Source organism: Branchiostoma floridae, chromosome 8 (assembly GCF_000003815.2).
Source record: "Branchiostoma floridae strain S238N-H82 chromosome 8, Bfl_VNyyK, whole genome shotgun sequence".
In the NCBI taxonomy this organism is placed as follows: domain Eukaryota; kingdom Metazoa; phylum Chordata; class Leptocardii; order Amphioxiformes; family Branchiostomatidae; genus Branchiostoma; species Branchiostoma floridae.
The window spans coordinates 22,255,824-22,277,518 of NC_049986.1; the positions used below are offsets into that span (position 1 = coordinate 22,255,824).

The following is a 21,695-nucleotide window of genomic DNA, read 5'->3' on the forward strand; positions in this document are numbered from 1 at the left end:
GCAAAAGAATCCTTCAGACACGTAGAAATATGGTCAGATATACACCACAGATAGAACATTCACAACTAGTCCAGAATACATTAGCACAGATACAAAAGGTCATAAAACTACCACAGCATTTAAGTGGCAATATTTACAGACGACTGAGTAAACGTTAAGCGCTTCTGGATGATTCCTTTCAATATATGCTAGTAGTCCAAAACGATTACATCAGTTCATTTCATACATATTCCTCTTGTATGATGTGCACACATCATCGCGGCATCACACTGAACACCAGTACCTATAGATATATCGTTACAGTCTTTCTTATGTTTGGGGATTGTTCAAATCGATTGAATCGGTTCATTTTAGCAGCAGCGCAATTCTTTGTGAAAGACAAGGCTTAAACGTCTTTCTTAGAACCCTGCTAAACTCCTTATCACAGTCAAGACTTCCGCCGCTGAAGTCTTCAAGACGTGAGTCATGTGTAAGAATGTCCCCCAAGGTTCGGCCGCGGTCGCCTGTGAAATACAAGTCGTCAGCTCGAGCTGTCAATCACCGCTCTGCTGGGGAGATATTTTTTCCCGCGTTCGATCTTTGATGTACAAACCAAGGTCAAGGTTTAATTACAAACAGCCCGGGGCGGCTCCGCGGGGGAGCAGGCCGTGGGGATGAACTTGAACGTCTAGGGACAGTCCATAAATGATTCTGATGGAGGGAATGCGAAGGTTTGGGGACGGTCAACTAAGTACTGAGGGAGGGAGGTGAGCGACAATGTTTCGAAAAAGGGACAAGGAATCGTTGCAAAAGGAGGCTGTGCAATATTTCGCACTTATAGCGTTATTTGTAACAACTTGCGAATTCTTATTTGTGAGCGTGTGTGTGTGCGCGCGCACGTGTATGTGCGTGCGTGCGTTTGGGTGATAATGTTTGTACATGAGGGTGTGCCTCTCTCTCTCTGTCTGTCCTTCTGCATTTTGTGCTATTTTCTGCCTTCTTGCAGGAAGACATAAAAATAGAACAAGTCCGATAAAAACGCCTTAATCATGTCAAGAAAACAGCCGGAGCCGACCCCTCTGCTTGGAGAGTAGCATAAAGCTTAAGCAACTGGGCAGGCCGCGGTCACGTCAACGTTCACTCAAGATTAGGACTTGGAAACACGTGCTTGAAAAGGTGGGCTCACAGGTGCGTATATATCCAAGTCCGTATCAGGTCCGTATGGAGTCTTAGTCTCTTCCAGGCTCCACAGGTCACTCGAATCAAAAAAGAAATTGGACAAATGTAGCCAGATAACATGCCAGAAGAGTCAGCTGGCCGCAAACTATACTCCCCAGCACGTTAGGTGTCGGTATATGTCCAATTTCTACTATTTTTCCAGCGACCTGTGGAGCGTGGTAGAGGTTAAGAATTCCATACGGACCTCATACGGATTTGAAATATACGCACGTGTAAAACCGACTATAGCAGATGCATATGACAACTCCATATGACAGCTAAAAACAATGACTGCCATGACTTTAAAGCGTGCTTTTGCTCTCAGCTGGCAGGTTATAATTGTTCCGTATTCTGGCTTTCTTCTCGGAAAACACGGAAACCGCGGGAGACTCGGACTGCTGACAAGAGCAGGTTACCAAAATACCATAGCGGTAAATCAGTCAGCGGGAAACGTCAACTGTTACCAAATCTGACAGGGGAGTTATTAAGCAGCGACATTTGAGACTGGCTTCATGCCAGGGAGTCACTCCTAGTTTTGTATTTATGTCGATCGCCTTACTGGATTAGGAACATAATCTATTTCCTTGTAATCTGTGTTAGGCATGGGTCACATTTCCAAACCGGGGCCCGGCCGGGATGTTTTAAGAAACGAAAAATCAAATTGTATACCTAGAAAAATTCACAATTTATGCCCTTCGGATCTTATTTTGACATTTTGTGTATTTTGATGTCTTTTATATCATTTTTTTCGCTCCCGATAGCTGCCCGGCCGGGCCCCCTTTTTTAAATGTGACCTAAGCCTAACGCAAACTCTGCTGTACGGGGCCTCCCCGCGAGCCGGATGTTGGGCGGACTGCTATAAGCGAGATTTAATCAGACTAATTTCCTTGCTTCCGAAACATAATTCAAACGTTGAAGTAAAATATTATCAAGTGGGCATCGCGAAAACTGTGTATATTTGTTCTTGTGTGTGCATGTGTTTGTATTTACGTGTGTATGTGTCTCTGCATGTATGTGTGTGTCTATGTATGTATGTATGTGTGTATGTGTATGGGGGTGTTGAATCTGTATGTAAGTTTTTCCGTAATACTGTGTGTGTCAAATCGCTGAAAACTGGTAGAAATACACTAACTAAAGATATATGCTTGGAGGTAGGTATATGTGAATTGAAACGTTTGTGTGTTGGAATTTAGGTTACATTCCAAGCAGATATAGGGGAAGATTGTTACGCTTTGGGGCACTACCACGCCAGGGAAGATACGTGATAAAAACTACGCTTTCAGCCCATTAACAGCTCTTCCTGGCGCCAAAGGTTATATTGCATTGCATTGCATTGCAACACCAATTGCAAGTTTACACAAGTCTGCTTGGAAAGACCTGAATACCACAAATACCAGCACACTAGTGTGTCAATACATAGTCTCCACGCAGACCCTACGTATACGGTGCATAGATATAGTATCAAAGCTGGCCTTGAGTATAGCAGGCACAGGTACCCGTTTGACTGCCTTTGGCCGGCTATACTCCTTGGCCAGCTTTGATACTATCTCTAAGGCACGATAGGGTGTGCTTGGAGAGACTAGTCAATACACATTTATCTATTGCAAGGCCCAATGTCACACCGTGGTCACATAGAAGCGCCACCTATCACATCTTCTGTGTAATGAAGGATGTCACCTGACCATAACGGCCATATTGTCGCGGTCCCAAAACTTTTCTCCCTTTGGACAGCATTAAGTGACCCTTCCCAAGACGGCCACATGTGAAACGGACGTGAGGACCGGACCAGGTCCCGACCCCTGCCCAAAACGGCCACATGCTTTTCCCTAACAACCTGATTACAGAATATTACAAGGACACACATAATACGGACTTGCAGTTCATCTTAAGTTTGTCTTTATTCAAATCTTCGTGTTTAATAGAAAAATGATGATGCCTGAGAGTCATCCTAGATAGTTAATGGCAGCTCCCATACTCTTCCACGAGTCTGCTTACAGATGTGCCCTACATTGTACATGTGCGTTATAGAGAATGTCACTCTCATATAGAACTATTGAGCCATAGCTAAAAACTGAAGCTGTATGACTGATATCAATTAGGGTTTCTACCATGGTCAATACTGACCAAAGGAGGCTACTAACTTAAAAGTAGCTTACATATAGCATACTAGCAATTGGATGAAGGAGAATTCTTTTTACACAACCAGTAAGTATTCACATTGCTTACGTTTCGATGTCTCTCAGACACCTTAGTCAGAGCTTTTCTGCTTCTCACCGCTTTATGTACCTCTGACAAAGGTGTCTGAGAGACATCGAAACATAAGCAATGTAAGTACTTCCTGGTTGTGTAATAAGAATTCTCCTTCATCCGATATTCTACCAACCTGATGAAACTATTTTCGGAAGGTTAAAAGTAGCCTACATACAACATACAGTCAAACCTGTATTAGGGGCCACCTCTATAGAGGGGCCACCTGTCCATAGTGGCCACTTTTTGTCGGTCTCTTGGGTATTTTATCTACAAGTTGCCACCTCTATACAGAGGCCACCTGTCTATAGTGCCCACATTTGTCCGGTCCCTTGAGTGGCCACTATAGACAGGTTTGACTGTACTAGCAACTGTTCCAGGCCTAAGGCTGTCTCCAGCTTTTTCATTTTTTTCCATCACACCAATTGTCAAATCTGTCATTCTAAGCCGATGTAATCAAAATCACATTTTCAACAGGTTCATGTCATGAGTTCAGGGTTTTGGAGACAGATGGGGAGATGTTTCTTTCCGTCCTAACGATCGAATTTTCATCCCTGGATGGATGGAAGGACGGGTTCTGGAGAGAGCTCTGATTTGTTTTCTGCCTGTTGCTCTTCTGCACGGATTAATTCTATGTAATGTCTTCTCATATGGACGATTAGGGTAGGCTTGAGAGAGGTCCTGAACCCGCACTCCCCACACATGTAGGGTTTGTCTTCATTGTGTTTGGCCATGTGTGCTTCTAGGCTGTCTTTACGTGCAGCAGAAAATCCGCAATGGTCACACGTATAGGGTTTCTCACCAGTGTGCTTTTTCACATGTCGGGACATGTTATAACTGTTATCCGTCCTGTATCCGCATTCATTACACATATAGGGTTTTTCTCCAGTGTGTTTAGCCATGTGTCGGTCTAAACAACGTTTCTGTGCAGCAGAATAGTCACATTGGTCACACTTGTAAGGTTTCAAACCTGTATGTTCTCTCAAATGTGTGGAAATTTCAGACATGTTAGCTGCCCTGTACCCACACTCTCCACACATGTAGGGTTTGTCTTCGGTGTGTTGAGCCATGTGTTGGTCTAAATAGTGCTTCTCTACAGCAGAAAAGTTGCATTGATCACACTTATAAAGTTTTGAACGTGCATGTTCTCTCATATGTGTGGAAAGTTCGGACTTGTCAGATGCGCTGTACCCGCACTCTCCACACATGAAGGGTTTCTCATCAGTGTGTTCATTCATGTGCACCAGAAGGAGAGACCCCTCATCCATACTGTAACCACAATCGTCACTCAAGTGGTCTCCAGTGTGTTTAGCCATGTGTTGGTCTAAACAGTGTTTCTCTATAGCAGAATAGTCGCACTGGTCACACTTAGGTTTCGAACCTGTATGTTCTCTCATATGTGTGGAAAGTTCAGACTTGTCAGCTGCCCTGTATCCGCACTCCCCACACATGTAGGGTTTGTCTTCGGTGTGTTGAGCAGCATGTTGGTCTAAACAGTGTTTCTCTACAGCAGAAAAGTCACACTGGTCACATTTATAAGGTTTTTCACCCGTATGTTCTGTCATATGGGTGAAAAGTTCAGACTTGTCAGCTGCCCTGTACCCGCACTCTCCACAAATGAAGGGTTTCTCATCAGTGTGTTTGGTCATATGTACTAGAAGGTGAGACTTCTCATCTGTATTGTAACCACACTCTGCGGAAACATTGTGGGGTTTGTCCTCATTGTGCTTAGCCATGTGTCGGCCTAAACTACCTTTCTGTGCAGCTGAATAGTCACACTGGTCACATTTATAAGGTTTCTCACCTGTGTGTTTTCTCATATGTTTGGTTAGGTCAGATCTAGTAGCCGTCCTGTATCCACACTCGCCACACATGTAGGGTTTTTCTCTGGTGTGTTTAGCCATGTGTCGGTCGAAATGACCTACATGTCCAGAATAGTCGCACTGGTCACATTTATAAGATTTCGCACCTAGGTGGGTTTTCATGTGTCTAGAAAGGTAAGACTTGTCAGTTGTCCTGTAGTCACATTTGCTGCAGGTGTAAGGTTTTTCTCCGGTGTGTTTAGCCATGTGTCGGTCTAGCTGGCCTTTCTGTGTAGCTGCATAATCACACTGGTCACATTTATAAGGTTTCTCACCTGTGTGAGTTCTCATATGCTTGGTTAGAGAAGACCTGTCAGCTGTTCTGTATCCACATTCCCCACACATGTAGGGTTTGTCACCGGTGTGTTTAGCCACATGTCGCTCAAAATTGTCTTTCAGTCCAGTAGAATAGTCGCACTGGTCACAGTTATAACATTTTGCGCCTGGATGGGTCTTCTTATGTCTGGAAAGTTGAGACTTGTCAGCTGCCCTGTACCCGCACTCTCCACACATGAGGGGTTTCTCACCAGTGTGTTTGCGCATGTGCTTAGAAAGGCAAGACTTGTCTGAAGTCCTGTATCCACACTCTCCACACATGTAGGGTTTTTCTCCGGTGTGCCTTGATAATACGTGTCGGTCTAGCTGGCCTTTCTGAATAGCAGAATAGTCGCACTGGTCACATTTGAAGGGTTTCTCCCCTGTGTGAGTTCTCATGTGTTTTGTTAGGGCAGACTTGTCAGCTGTCCTGTATCCACACTCCCCACACATGTAGGGTTTGTCTCCAGTATGTATCACCATGTGGCGGTCTAAAATACTTTTATATATAGCAGAATAGTCACACTGGTCACACTTATACGGTTTGACACCTGGATGCGTTCTCATATGTCTGTAAAATTCCGGCTTGCCAACTGCCATGTGCCCGCACTCTCCACACATGAAGGGTTTTTCTCTGTTGTGCTTCAGCGCTAAGTGACGGTCTAAATCTTCTTTCTGTGTAGCAGAATAGTCGCACTGGTCACATTGGAAGGGTTTCTCGTCTGTGTGTGTTCTCATATGTTTGGAAAGGTAAGACTCATCAGCTGTTCTTAATCCACATTCCTCACACTTGTATGGCGTATCTCCCGCATCTGAGTGCTTAGCCATGTGTCGCTCTAACTGCCATATATGCGTAGCACAATATCCGCACAGGTCACATTTGTAAGGTTTCTTACCTGCATCTGTTCTTGCATGTTTTGATACTTTAGACTTTGGAGCTGCCTTATAGGCACCTTCCGTAGATGAGAACAGTTCATCGCTAGCACGTTTCACTGCAAGCCTGTTTGTCTGCTCTGCTTGACCCTGTAGTACTAAAGAATGGGCAGTTTTTTCCCTGCACGTTTCCTTGCATATGATGTCCTCTTCCTTATCCTGCTGCCTTCCTGTGTCTAATTCCCTGCTGTTGGCTGTCTCGTTCCCAGAGTGTACAGCTGGTAATTCGTCCACAGAAAGCTGGTGGCATCTCTCTTCCATTTCTAAAAAGGAAACAAACACATTGTTGAAGAGGTTCCTCAGTCATGTATAGTAATAGGGCATCCGCACAGGTGATAGGGACTAAGAAGGGCACTGTATGGGACTATGGGTGACCATGTACAGTATGTGTAATAATTATGCGTAAGAGATTTGGCATAGGGGCATGTTCAGGCATGACGCACGGGCCATGACACAAGAAGGGGTAGGACTAGGAGTCAGGGAGGGTAGGGAGTCAGGGGTAGGAGGAACCCCTTGCATCCTTGGTCGGAAGTCCTTCTAGGAGACAGAAACTCCAAACAACAAACCTGCATCTGCTGGGGCTGTCTTACGCATTGCATACAGTTGCCCCTGTAGGACTAGTGCGATAGTGGACGAGAGGGTGGAGAAGGACGTGCACACCCCTCCTTCACCTTAAAAACCCAACTGCAGGCCAGGCAGACGGATCGCTTTAAAAACCCGTCTGCCTACCATTGTCTTCCGAGACAGACGGATGCCAACAACAGAGATGTATCAGGACTAAATTGAATGATACAATCTGTATCTTTGTTATATTTTGTCTGACTCTGACCCTTAGTTACTTTTCCACATGACCTCAATGAAAAGTGGCTTGCAACATCATGACGTTTAGTGAAGGTGACCATTATTAGACATAAATCATGTAAATTAGTGTCACATTTACATAACTTATGAGAAAACACTAAGATGAGACTGAACAAATGCATAATCTGCTAATGAAGTAGGGAACTCTAGAATCCAGTTAATCCATGAAAGACCATCATAACACCAACGGTTTACAACAAGGCCTCAAAAAACAGGCATAAATTCATTACACTTACAGACCTTTGCCAAATAAGGGTTCCCCTATTTGGCAAAGGTATGTGTTCGTGAAGCTCTAGTTTACCTTTAATCAATGACGAAACAATAGCATCAAAACTTACACAGGAGTTAATTGCGTAATGGACATACAAAATTTATTCATGTCCAAGTCAAACGTTTCACTCGCTGTACCCCCTCCCCCTTCAAAACCGATGCACCGTACCGTTCACCCCAAAGTAAACGTTGTTTCTCTATCCTGCTGTCGTAAAAACATCAACCAGTGCACGTTTCCTACGATCAGTGGTCTTACCTTTGTTCTGCTTTGGTTGATGGGTCGATAAAACGTTGAATTGTCAGGAAAATCGTCTAAGATTCGGATAAAACGATCGTCCTGTCGGTGCGCAAAATGGCGGAAGAGCGTAATCATCACGGGTCACCGGCGGTGAAAGGTCAAGATTTACAAACCTGATTACGCATGCCCAAACACAAATGACGGATTACATCATATTCTGGCTTCGTCAGTGCATTTCTGCCCAGAAGAATTGTCATGATCACTAGCTGATCGCACTTGTTCTCATATTAGCAGCTAAGACCATCGATCAAAATTTCAATCGCTTCGAACCCTTGTATCATCTGTGCAATTTTACAAATATGAGTTCCTTTTTTATGTTCAGATAGGTGCTACATTGTAGGTCGCTAGTAGTTGTGAGGTAGTCATTAAGAATAAAAGGATGATAGACACACAAGAGTTGCAGCGGAACAATCTTTATTCCACACTGTCGCATCCTCTCTCCTGTATTCCTGTCTCTCTCTAGACAGCCATTTTTTATTATCTCTTATTAACTTAACCTCCTAAGTAAACTACCCTCACAGAACCCACACATCATAGAAAAGGTGGGGTCCTTCATCTTGCACTGCCTCAGTAAAAGAGTTACAGTTTAGTGTTAGCTTTTAGACTAGAGTAGACATATTCTATACTAACTTCTACACTATTTGTTTGTTTGTCTCCTTTTATGTTACCTGCAATTAGCCCTCCTGATGAATTTACAATAAACTAAGAAGGTTAAAACTTCATGCTCGCAGCCAACATAGAACAATGAGCTTTCTTGTATCCAAGCAGACCATAAGGTGCCTTAGAGATAGTATCAAAGCTGGCCAAGGAGTATAGCCGGCCAAAGGGAGTCAAACAGGTACTGGCTATACTACATGGCCAGCTTTAACACTATCTTTGAGGCGCTGTAGGGAAACTAGACAGCTCATTGTTCTATGTTGGCTGCGAGCATGAAGTTTTACTCCTTCCTAAAGTATTAACCTCCTTGCTTCTAGGCACTTATCTAAGATACTGGTGTACATTGGTAGACTATTTACAGCACAGAGGCTACAATGCTACACAAAAACATCTACGAATTTTAGTCAAGGTATGGATAGAATTTTTAAAAAATGTACATAATTACATATAGATATACGTATCTTATTTATTATTTATTGGATTGGCTGTTCAGCACGCACAGCCAGGGCTGCCCAAAGTAGCCTGTGGCTACTACAAAGGGCTAGCCCTGCTAACAAAAACAGAGACAATACAAATGGGATTTAACAATGATAGGATATAACTTAAGTATATTCTATCTATATTCTAAGTGCAAATGTGCAAAAAAACTATGTACAAATGTATTATCTAAAATAGTATCTACTACAATATCTTATGCTGATTGGCTAATATCTTAAAGTGCATTTTAGTGGGCCACTGTGCTATAGTTTGTGACCACTACGCTAAAATAAGGGCCACAACGCTAATTTTTAACTAGGGTAGTTGTGTTTTGCTATTATTTGCTTGTTCAACAGTGTCTGTACATTAAAAAATGATGATATGCCACTCAAAACTGACCAAAAAATCCTTCAAATTACATGTGATGTTAGCAGAGTGCCAACTTTTAACTCTACATTTTCAAATGATGCTGATCACACTGTAGGTTTTTGACCAGTGTGTTTTTTCATATGGCGGGACAGATTAATTTTCTGCACTGCCCTGTACCCGCACTCCCCACACATGAAGGCTTTCTCACCCGTGTGTTGAGCCATGTGTTGTCGCAAAGTACCTTTCCGCGCAGAGGAAAAGTCACATTGCTCACACTTGTAGGGCTTCTCACCCGTATGTTTTCTCATATGTACTTTCAGGTGGTCACTGTTCACTGTTCTGTACCCGCATTCTCCGCACATGTAGGCTTTCTGACCGGTGTGTCGCGCCATGTGTCGGGATAGATTACAGCTGACAGCCGTCCTGTATCCACACTCCTCACACTTGTAGGGTTTAACGCCAGTGTGCTCAGTCATGTGCTGGACCAAACTGATTCTATGTGCGGAAGAATAGTCACACAGGTCGCATCTGTAGGGTTTCTCGCCCGTATGTTTTCTCATGTGTCGGTATAGGCAAGATTTGTCAGCCGTGCTGTACCCACACTCCCCACACACGAATGGTATGTCTCCGGTGTGCTTGGCCTTGTGGACATCCAAACGGAGTTTCTGTTTCGCAGAATAGTCACACTGGTCACATTTGTAGGCTTTGTCGTCTGCCTGATTCCTAGTATGTTTGGTTCGTGATGATCTGTCTACCGTCCTTTTCTTGCCTTTTCCACGCAAGAAGGTTTTCCCGTCAGTGTGATTGGCCATGTGTTGCTTAAATCTTATTTTCATAGCGGTTGAATGGTTGCACTGTCGGGATGGTTTAGCTGAACTGCATCCATTCTCTTCGTCCACGAAGGGATTCTCACTCATGTGTTCAGTCATGTGTTGGTCTAAATGGCCTTTCAGTGTAGCACGGAAGTCACAAATGTCACATTGGAAAGGTTTTCTACATGTTTGTCTTCTTATATGCGCAGTTACATAGGATTTCCGACTGGCCCTGTACCCACACTCCCCACATATGTAGGGTTTCTCCCTGCTATGTTTGAGCATGTGTTGCGTTACGTTGTTTTTCTGTGCAGCAGAATAGTTGCACTGATTACACTTGTAGGGTTTTGAACCAGTGTGTGTCCTCATGTGTACAGAAATGCTGGACTTGTGAGCCGTCCTGTATCCGCACTCTCCACAAATGTAGGGCTTCTCACCGCTGTGTCTAAGTTTGTGCTGATCTAGATTGTACTTCTGCGCGGCAGAAAATTCGCACTTGTCACACTTGTAGGGCCTCTCACCTGTATGTTTTCTCAAATGTCGGGACAAGTGGGACTTGTAAGCAGCCTTGAATCCACACTCTTCACAGATGTGAAGTGTGCCCTTCACACCTTCTGCTACACACCTGTTTGAACGTCTTGTTTGGGCCTGTGTATTTCGGCGTGAAGAGGACTTTATTTCTAGTGGGATCGAGCTTACACGTGTCTGTTCCTTTGTGAGCCTTTGGGATGTCCTTTTCCTTGTCATGCTGCCCTATCGTAGTACCTGTCGCTGTATCAGTCGCGTTCACAGGATGTCAGGTGGGTCAGCATTTAACAGTGAACACACGGCTTGTCCAATTGCTACCCTAGAAAAGTGATCCGCAGACAATTTATTATTCAGTATCAATTGGATGACCATACCGAGTTTATGTGATTCATAATAATTCATCAAATTCATTACAGGGAAAGTAAAGAACCCAGAACACTCATCAACAAAAGAAGAGGTGACATGGTGCACTTGGCTAATCAAATCAAATTTCTCCGAAGAATTCAAAATAAGGCCACAGCAAGTAAATTTTATGGATGACATCCGCGCGTGCATTAATTTTTGCCTGATTTCAGAAAAAAAACAAGAATTTTCTTCTTCTGCAGGGATGGTCAACATGATGATTAAGTACCAAAATGAGCAAATATATTGTGTTGTGTTGTGTTGTGTTGTGTAGCCTAATAATTGTACTTGTAGAAGTGACACTTGCAAGGTACCCAGGACTGTACTAGTTGTAGAAAAGAAACTTATTGGATAGTTGTAGAAGTGACACCAATATGGGAGCTATGAGTGTGGTTACCAACTTTGTTGGTGATGCCAGTCTACCACACTAGTTTCACTTTACCCACACCAGTACATGTCTTAAATACAGGAATGAATGCCTTGTTGGCTCTGATACCATGCATGTTTTGTCCCCTTAATTCTTTTTACAAGTCATCACAACTTTATGGTGCCTATTTTTGAAAATGTAGCCATCTTGTTTTTTTTTTCACCCATCTTGTTTTCTTTCGCCCTATACCCTGGGAAACCAGCTCGAGAAGCTTCGCAAATAAGAGATAACGTTACCGATCCCCTGCCTAACGCGCGCCCTCCCGCCTCTATGCAGCCGCCCCACCACTACCAGCTGGCCGCACTTACGCCGGTCCCCAACTATCACTCGCTGAGGCAAAGCGATAGTTGAGGCCAGCTGGTTCGTCGGGCCGGCGGGTGTTAGGCGTGGGGTGTCCCGTGCGCGCGTGTGGTGGGGATCGGTAAACTAGGCCTTGCGTGCCTCGAAGGAGTCTGCGTTTTCCCAGGGTATTCGCCCTATCGCACTAATTTTGCAGTCTGCAGAGGATGTCATCCATAAAATTTACTTGTGCTGTGGCCTAAATGGCTTCAAAATATCTCTGCAATGATTATGATATATTCAGGATGCAGCCGACATGGCTTTACTGGCTTAACCTTGAGTTTTGTAACACTAGTCTAGAGCTTTGGCCAGATTCTAAAAAAAAGAAAGAAAGAATATATAATCCCTACCTACCGACCCTATGTTTTTCATGACGGAAACTTGAAACACAACATTTTTCCCCTAGGCAGGCCTAACCGATCTGATCCTTGTGCACCCCCTCCCCATTCAAAGACGATCTAAATTGTTCAATGACATCATCCTAGATTAAACTTGCCACCTTGTCCCCATCAAGCGAGCCTTCGAATTCTTACCTGCCTGTTTCAAATGTTGCAGCACGGAAATCAGTTAAAATTTGTCTCAAATTAGAGATACAAATGAGTAAACTTCCTCGGTCTTCCTCTGCTCAAAATGGCGGAAACACCAAAAGTTACGAGAGTAAAGGTCAAAGGTCAAAGTTCGAAAACCTGATTTCCCAGACCAAAGCAACACAGGTCATAGTATACCATCCAGATTTCCTTGGCTTGACGTGGATACTGTAGTTTATTTGATGACACTATTTGACCAGAACGCCGATAATAAATAACAGATCTCTCTTTTTCTGTGTAACCTGTATCGTTAAGATACATGGAGGCAACAAGCTACAAGTACACGATGTATCAATACGGGATAACTCCAGGTGGTCGCTTGGGCACTTCATGTAACACAAACTCCGCTGTCCAGGGCTCTAACTGGCCCCTAGCCCCTCCCCGCCCCTCTAGGGGCCGGCGGATGTTTGGCGGGCTGCTATAAGCGAGATTTAATCAGGCTAATGTTTAATACTGTGAGAAAAAATTAGTTAATTGAGTCGCTGACAAAGATGGCGACGCAAATTACCAAACCGGTACATCCAGTCGACACACTGACACCGGGAATCGTCATTACGCTGTGCGAAGGTCACTCTTTAATCCTGCAGTACCAGTGAACTCCGCTGTTCATTAGCCTTGTAAACGTCTCATGGTATACGGACATTTTGCCGGAATGAGGCATTGTTTGAAGTGATTCAAATGGCCCATCTTCAGTCATTCGCTAGTTCGTTCATTCATTCATTATTATTCATTTATTCATTCATTTATTCATTCAGACAGCCGAAGCAAAAACACACACACACACACACACACACCACAAAAGAAACCAGACAAAACGAGTTTTGTGTATCACTTAGTCTTGCTGAAAAGAACAATTGAAAAAGTGACAGCTACTTTGAAATGACGTTTGAAGCAAAGTTGAGAATTATAAACAATTACATTCTCGAGTGACCCTTTATTATAACGAACAGTGCAGCTGCAGTACTTGATGATGATAATAAAAAAATCAATCCGACTTGTTTTTAGTTTACCAAGTTTATTTCTCTGCAAGCAGGCACCAGGCGTCTCGGTGTAAGGAGGACGATTTTTTTTTTACAAACAAGTCGAAATTTCCATAAAACGTTAATTGAAATCTAAAATCATGATACCTTTGTGTTAAAGCATTAGAAAATAAGTAAATTGATTTGTTTTGACACGGAGCGATTTGGCAAAATGAATTTTATATGTTGCTTGAATTGTTGTAAAAATTAAAATTCGATTTGTTAGGCGTCTCAGTATGTGTTTTGCATAGAATCTTTTTGTAACTTTATATTAAATCTTCAGCTTCGGTCTAAGCCACTCGCACCGCCCCCGCAAAATCAAAAATGATCTGAAATAAGCGGACTGGACTAAGACACGTCTTTCTGGTCTAGATCTCAGCAGAATTATCTGTCAGAGAAGCTGACAGCAAGCTAAAAATGCATTGCCTTTAGCGGAAATGACACCATTTGACGTCATCCGTCGTCATGGCGACGTACGGCTGGCTAGAACCCCGCGGCGTTCTTCAGGAGGACGGCCAGGGCGGCGGTTGCCATGGTGACGATGCTGACCCGAGCGGCGGATGCAGCGCCCACGCAGCCGTCAGTGTTGCAGCAGTAGACACAGACTGAAGTGGCCTCCGTAGGCTTGCATGTTCTGGGGTTGGCTGCCTTGCCTGAAACACAAACGGGGCATTTTTTTTAAAACTTGAAAGCTCGTCCGTTTGGGTAATCTACTAATCACCTACCGGTGTGTCTGTTTGTTTGAATGGCTGTCTTATAGAAGAGATCAAAGGGGCAGGGCAAAAGATCAATTGGCATGAGTGGCAGGAAGTGGTGTTCATAAATGGTAGACGTGAAGAGATAGGTGAGGACTCAGGTACCCCAAAGAGCTCTGTTCTATTTTGATCGTGGAGCGAACAATTTGAAATAAAATGTGTTCCGTCTTCTACCATATCTAACGTGTAGTATTTACAAGTACTAGTTCTTTAGAACACAGGTAACTTCTTATCTCGCCCTTTACATGTAAGATCTTACTGTACCTGAGTCACACGCCGCCTTTGTTGCACACGCGTTGGCCCATTTCTCCCCACTGAAGAGTGGATTCTCTGAAAAACCAAATTGAACATGTAACCAGCATTCAGCACCAAGGACAGGCCTTGCAGGGCTCCCTTTGGGAAATCATTTTTAAACTGAAGGGACTACCCTAAAAGATTAATGAATAAAGGAAGAAAGAAAATGGTGGAAATCTTTCCTTTACATTCATAATTTCACGTGACCACGAAGTAAGGTAATTCTGCCCCTGCGTCACAGTCGGATAGAAACTTTTGTAATATTTGTAATGTGTGACATTTTAGGTATATCAGCATTTGATCATCTCTACTTTTCATATTTTCAACGCAGTGTAGAACCCCCCCCCCCCCTCATATTTTCACAATTTCTACTTTAGGAGCCGTGGTATGTGATTTTATATAAGATAACATAACAAATATATATTTCATACTTTGCTATGTGGACATGGGCACTAAGACGAACAAGATTAAACGACGGGAAGGAAATGGGTCTGAACAACATGGAAATTATGTCAGTAGCAGCACAAGACTGCAACCTATGGAGAAAGGACGCCCAACGAGTTGACCAATGCAACATTGTTGCGGGAGGATCTAAGGTCTAACGTCTAAGGTAAGGTCAATATCGACACATAGGCAAAACAATATGAGTGAAGGTATTGCATATCTATTAAATCTGGCTTGCCCCCTGGCCCAATAATTAATTGCCGCCAGTTATATAAATTTCGGGTTTTCTTCACTTCTCATCTACCAATAAAAATCACAAGAAAATGATAAATGTTTCAGGATTTCTTTTTTAAAAGAATATTTCAAATTGTAACATAGCCATTGGCAACTTTTCATCGCCTTCTGTTATGTACATGGCGGACTCTTTTGTACCAACCAAAGCCATGTTGCAAACATTTTCTATGGATGCCATCCGCGTGCGCATAATCTGTTTCCGAAAAAAGCTTTCAACCATCAATAATAGCAAATTAGGAAGCCAGAGTCCAACATCTGTTTAGGAATTCCTCTACCGCGAAAGCAGTTCTCACACGATTTATGCATCACACAACATCTGCTTGGCAATATCGAATTACCGCAACACCTAACGCGCCGAAATAAAGGAGATCTGGACCAATACAACGAGAGAGGTAGGGGTGATATCTGAAATTATTACATCGATTATAACAACAGCTACCGCAAAAAAAAAAACAATGTGAACCATCGCGCAATTAGGTGAAGACAACATGCCAAACTACATACAAATGCGGCAAACAGAACAGAGATATACAGATTCGAACACTCATTACCCCCACCGATCACAATATTCTGTCGACGGAGGTTACCCTCCGGTCACAGAGTAAAAAAATGACGTACTGGTCTGAGTGGTCTTGCAGTAGGGGTTATTTCCGCTACAGGTCACCTGGGCAGCCCGCAGGCACGCAGCCCTGGAGTCCAGCAGGGTGCACCTTGGACACTTCAGTGCTCCGCCTGACACAAGAAAATAGCCTGTGTTACATACATTAGACAAACCATGCGTTTTAACTCCATCTACCTTTACATTTGCAACTGTCTTAAGAATCGAGAAGAAGTTTATCATGTGTGTACTAGTATACTTTAGACTTTAAGTTTTAATTTGATATCACATCCTCACACAATTTGTACATAGAATTACCAGGAGCTGCATTCTTTTCACTTGGACCTGTGCCTAGATTGTTAGTGAGCACAAATGTACAATAAAGATCTTTATTCATTCGTACTCTCTAGCTATGATGGGCTAATCTGGCCCCTTCCTGAAATATAAATATCAACAGCAGAATATGATGAAAAATATATAGATCAACGGAAGCAATAGATCTCAAGATAACGCAAATAGGTATACCCCTCGAGTGACTTGCACAAATGGGTGTTTAGTTACATGTACTTTGTTTTAGCATCAAAAATTAAGAGTTTCATTTTCATTGTTACCGTCGTCAAGAAGGTTGTTTTCAGTTATGTCATGGTGTGGGTCTGTATGTAGGTCAAGATCATAACTCGAGAACCTGTGAATGTTTTTTCATGTTATCTAGTATTTGATGACTAGCGTTTGTGGAAATGACGGTCAAGTTCAAAGATGGTCCACCTGTCATTTTCCGTCGGTACTGCAGTGGGCTTTGATCTGTATGCGTTTCTTTGTCGGCAACATGATTAGAGAAGCTGTTAATGGATGTTGATGAAATTTGGTAGGTGAGTAGCGGTCATACAAAGAAATGGTTCACCTTTTCCGTCTTAACTAGATGTTTGTTTGTGTGTATGTGTGTATGTGTGTGTGTGTGTGTGTGTGTGTGTGTGTGTGTGTGTGTGTGTGTGTGTTTGTGTATGTGTATGTGTGTGTGGTGTGATTGTGTGTGTATGTGTGTGGTGTGTGTGTGTGTGTGTGTGTGTGTGTGTGTGTGTGTGTGCGTGTGTGTGTGTGTGTTTGTGTGTGTGTGTGTGTGTACTGCTGTGTATGGATAGGGGTTAAGATTGACAATGGGTCTCCCACCGGCGAGTTACGGTACTGCAGTCGAGCTTCAAATCAAGGTTGGAGGTCAAACTTTCTTCCTGGTTTATGACATTTTTAGTAGTGAATAGATGTTGGGACAGGGAGTATATGGTGTAAGTGAGGGCCACGTACAAACTGTTTTAAAACCACAGTGAGCGTTCACGTTTTAAAATTTGGACTTACTGTCTTTACCTATCAACTGCTTAGACCTGAAGACCTGAATGGACGCCAGAAAACAAAAATGAACTTGTTAAGTTTGACTTCATTTAATTCTGGTAAACTCTGCTGTGTCATGGGATTGTTGGAGGAGGGCCAACAACAAACTTATGCAACAAGGTACACAACCCAAAACCATACTCTGGCAGTAGCAAAAAAGTATCCCAACCAACTTTCAATCGGGTATGGCAAGCCAATGCCGAGTTAAGAGGGGGATTAGAGCTGTTTACACGCAAGACCTGTTTAAACTGCCTAAATGAGATGCACCCCTCAGGCGCTGGTAACTTACTTCGAGTCCGGTGCCTAGACTTATCGGCAGCAGTGATGCACGTATTGTATCGTATCAGCTCTTATGTAATAATTTTTAACATTCGCTTTGAATACGAGATCTGTTTGCGTAATGTTCCTGTGTCATGTAGGTTTTATCCAGTTATGTATGTTTATAAGGACCACAGGAAGAGTAGACGTGTATGTAAATTGTTAAGCTAATAATAGATCTGATTAAACTCGAACTCTGGATACAAAACTTTGCTTAAAGTAACGCTCAGCTTTCTGACCGCACAAATTAAATTTTCTCCCTTTTTTGTAGGAAGAAGTTAAATTTTTGAGAATAGTTGGAATAGTCACGTGCCATCTGGATGGTCGTACCTGCTGAGACAGTCATACTGCTGTTGATAAACACTGCTTAAAAGAGTTTAAAGCCCTGATCTTGTAATTTTTATATGGACTCGAACTATGTATGGCATTGGAGTCAAACTTGTCCCGTTTCGTGTGATTTCTTTCTGTACGTTTCAGTAAGAAATTTTACGCGTTCTTGATTCAGAGGTTCAATATCCATTGACTTGTAAAGATTACAACTCTAACCTGCGTGAATGTCAGGTCAAAGCATTAGCATGTGTAGCGCATGTTCTTAGCGGAGGGGGACTACAACAGTTCAGAAGCGTACAACAATATTTGCAAGACGAAAGGACAACTTACATGTTGTGACATACCAGGCAAGAGCAAAGGCGGCGACAAACAAGAAACCCTTCATTATGACAAATTCCTGACTTTTTCGCAGCTTTTGTCGGTGCTTGTGGTCTAGCTGACGCGGGAACACCTTATGGCTAACCTTGTCAGAATGCGTTACTAGGAGGGGAGCGGCACTGAACTATATTTTGCGTTCTTCAATTAAACTTTGTCATGGTCAGCTTCTGAATTTTAACGCTGTTTCTAGAGTTTGAATTGGACATAAGAGATACTGAATGTTGATTCTTTATTACAAGCTACGTTGTTAACTATTAAACAAGTAATGTAAGAGTATTCAGGCAAGACTTTGTTAAGTGAAGATAAACGTGTTTCAGACATGCCCCGTTCAATGCAGGAAAACCCGTTTCGGGGCGTTTCCCTAAAATACTTTTACTCACTGTTCACTTGGTGATTTTACACCGAACTTTATGTGAACCTAGAAGTACAATATGATTTTCTATTCACAAGAGATATCAATGTGCCAAGTTATATGCGATGACGTCTTTATATCTTCATTACCACTGTCATTTCGGGTGCCTACATGTATGAATTAATTCGTAACACTTCAATAATATATATTAAGTCTAACTTCGGAAATATCATCAAACATGCTGAATATCACACATTTTGTGGGTGCTTCTACATTGTGTTTCTCACAGAGAGTTATATGCTATAAGTGCAGCTATGTTGAGGCATTAGTTCAAGTCTGATGGCCCCAATTTCGGACGACAGGATGTGATCATTACGCACCCCAGCGGACAGATCATTGCACGGTCGTTTCGAATACACGGCTGGTCTGGCAAGTCATCAATCTGCTGTTCCTTTATTCCTTTATTCAGATACCCTTTAGCCCGTAGGGCTAGTCTTCCAGGGTTCGAACATACAAACAACGCGAACATACATGTATATATATACATAACAGATAAAAAGCATTCACAATGATTAAAAACTATTAACTTGAGAATACATGATGGTGGATTGCCTTTTTAAATCGTGAAATGTTGGGCAGCGATTTGATGTGTGACGGTAGTACATTCCATAGACTGATGGCACGGTAGAGAAAAGTTCGCTTTTTTTAGTTTGTTTTGGGCTTAGGTAGTTTAAAACTGAAGGAATCGGATAATCTAGTTGAATATGTGTGGGTAGAATGGGCAGGGACAATGGAGCTGTAAATATTATGGGGCTCCTTACTGACAAGTATTCTGAAAAACATTGTCAATTAGTCTGTGTAACACAAACTCCGCTGTCCAGGGCTGTAACTGGCCCCTCCCCGCGGAGTTGGCCGGCGGATGTTGGGCGGGCTGCTATAAGCGAGATTTAATCAGGCTAATTGTCAATGTGCTGATGGCGAATCTTTCTCGTACCATGGGCCAACCCAAGTTTGGCTGAATGAAGGCCCAACTAAACTAATTATAAGTACAGGTCACAACAGAGACAGGGCATACAGAATATATATCAAATGACCATCTGTAGTGAGCCTTCATCATCTAGAGTATGTGGCTGTTGTACTTGACGTTGAGAATAATAACACTTAGTCCAACATGTTTTTACCAAGTTTATGTCACCACAAGCAGACACCAGCTCCCCTACAGTGTTAGGTTGGCGAATTACTGCCTCTTTTATAGAATATACGTTATACATATTTTGAAGTTATTATCATATTTGCATCATATAATTAACTTAGTTTGTGTTTGACATGGAACGATTCCGTAACGTGAAAAATCTTGTTAAATGGTTGTATGAAGAAAAAATTTCGATTTGTTACATATCTTCATTGTTTAAATCAAAACATTTTAGTTACAAATCATCAATATCGGACTAAGCCCGCCAAATCAAAGGCGTGATCTAAAAGCGGACCATGATAAAGAAACATTTCTTTGGTCTCAGCAGACTTACATTTATGTATCATGTCAGAGAGGCTAACAGCACGAAAATTAAATGCATTGCTTTTAGCGGATATGACGTCATCGTTTGACATCATTCGTGGTCATGGCGACGTGCGGCTAGAACCCCGCGGCGTTCTTCAGGAGGACGGCCAGGGCGGCGGTTGCCATGGTGACGATGCTGACGCAAGCGGCGGAGGCGGCTCCAGGTGCGGTAGGTCCCACGCAGCCGTCAGTGTTGCAGCAGTAGTAACATGCGAATTCGAAATGAGGGTCCCCTTCGCCCTCATCGCACGTTATGCGGTTCAACCCCTGAACTGGAGACAAGAAAGACTTTCTTTCTTTCTATTTATTTATCTATTTATTGATTTATTGATCAAGATTCACAGAAAGAGATTTGAGAGGTGTGGGCAACAGGATTAAACAAGCTATAAACTATAAGAAATAAGCAAATAAAAGCTAAGTACATAAAGATATTCTTCCAAAAATGCAACAAATACAAAATAATAGTCAAACAAAACAACAGTAAAGGGATCAATGTCACCAGACCGTGACTAAATACACGAAAGATAACAATTGAAATGAGGTAACAATAGGTTGTCAATGTTGGACAGCATTTGCAACAATGAGTCCAAGGCCATATTAGAGTAAAACTGATCTTTCAGATAGATTAAAATTCTAATTCATGTACATTTGTTTATCCATGCGAGCTCGATACCCAACCTCACTTAGAGGTTTAAAGCGATCTATGCGAAATGAAATAAAAGAATGTACCTGATCTACAATAGCTCCTTGTTGAGCAGAAGTTGTTCCATGTTCTCTTCCCAACAATATCAACATCTGTAGAATTCGACATCATCATTTTTTCAATATTAGTCACAAAGTAAAATATGCAGGTTACAGAAAGCCTTGACGCACAATTCACGATGTTACCACACTGAGACAAAGCGTTATCTAACATCTGCTTGGAGATTGCGACTTACACCTATGAACTGTCAAGCAGGCATCCTGGGAGGCGCTGCAGTTCTTCGGTGGTTTGGTCAGACATTCTTCTCGGGTGTCAAGAAGGGCGCACGAACGACACTTCAGAGCACCGCCTGGGGTATAACGATAGGACTACGAGTTATGGAAGACATGTACTGACAAGATTCATCCAACACTATGAGTGTACGACCAGGCGACGTTTTAAATGTTTAAAATGTTCTTTGAAATGTCTGTAGGACCGCATGATAAAGGCTCGAGGCTAGGAAAACTAAGGTCCCATATCAAGCACAACGCTTTCATGCAGCTGCAGTATCACGACTTAACATTCTTCTGGTGACCCTAAGCGCATTGTGCACGCACAACTATGCGGCACAGACTTAGTTCAAGTCGAATATCTCTAATTCCAGGTGGCAACAATACTCGATCAAAGGCAGTGTTATGGACGAATTTGT

The 21,695-nt window shown here is 42.7% G+C and overlaps 5 protein-coding genes across 5 annotated transcripts in view; 1 reads left to right on the forward strand and 4 right to left on the reverse strand.

Moving 5' to 3' along the window:
* Positions 1-21,695, forward strand: part of LOC118421949 (zinc finger protein 208-like) — a 516,296-nt gene that overhangs the window by 481,880 nt on the left and 12,721 nt on the right. The gene's annotated exons all lie outside the window — the stretch shown is intronic.
* On the reverse strand, positions 3,872-8,075 carry LOC118420973 (zinc finger protein 208-like). The gene is made up of 2 exons (XM_035828079.1): positions 7,942-8,075; positions 3,872-6,817 (listed from the first exon to the last, which is right to left on the reverse strand). Exon 2 carries the CDS (start codon positions 6,813-6,815, stop codon positions 3,993-3,995), a length of 2,823 nt encoding a protein of 940 aa, XP_035683972.1. The 5' UTR covers positions 6,816-6,817; positions 7,942-8,075; the 3' UTR covers positions 3,872-3,992.
* On the reverse strand, positions 8,381-12,653 carry LOC118420991 (zinc finger protein 33B-like). The gene is made up of 2 exons (XM_035828109.1): positions 12,528-12,653; positions 8,381-11,145 (listed from the first exon to the last, which is right to left on the reverse strand). The coding sequence occupies exon 2, from the start codon at positions 11,043-11,045 to the stop codon at positions 9,591-9,593; it is 1,455 nt and encodes a 484-aa protein (XP_035684002.1). The 5' UTR covers positions 11,046-11,145; positions 12,528-12,653; the 3' UTR covers positions 8,381-9,590.
* LOC118421060 (U-scoloptoxin(05)-Er3a-like) lies at positions 13,407-18,478 on the reverse strand. Its single transcript, XM_035828224.1, has 4 exons — positions 18,347-18,478; positions 16,006-16,119; positions 14,620-14,685; positions 13,407-14,253 (listed from the first exon to the last, which is right to left on the reverse strand). Exons 1-4 carry the CDS (start codon positions 18,399-18,401, stop codon positions 14,084-14,086), a joined length of 405 nt encoding a protein of 134 aa, XP_035684117.1. The 5' UTR covers positions 18,402-18,478; the 3' UTR covers positions 13,407-14,083.
* On the reverse strand, positions 19,919-21,356 carry LOC118421059 (the record flags this gene model as incomplete). The annotated part of the gene is given in 3 exon segments (XM_035828223.1): positions 19,919-20,576; positions 21,034-21,099; positions 21,243-21,356. Coding segments are annotated over 3 exon segments (377 nt in total), but the record flags the coding sequence as incomplete, so codon positions are not given.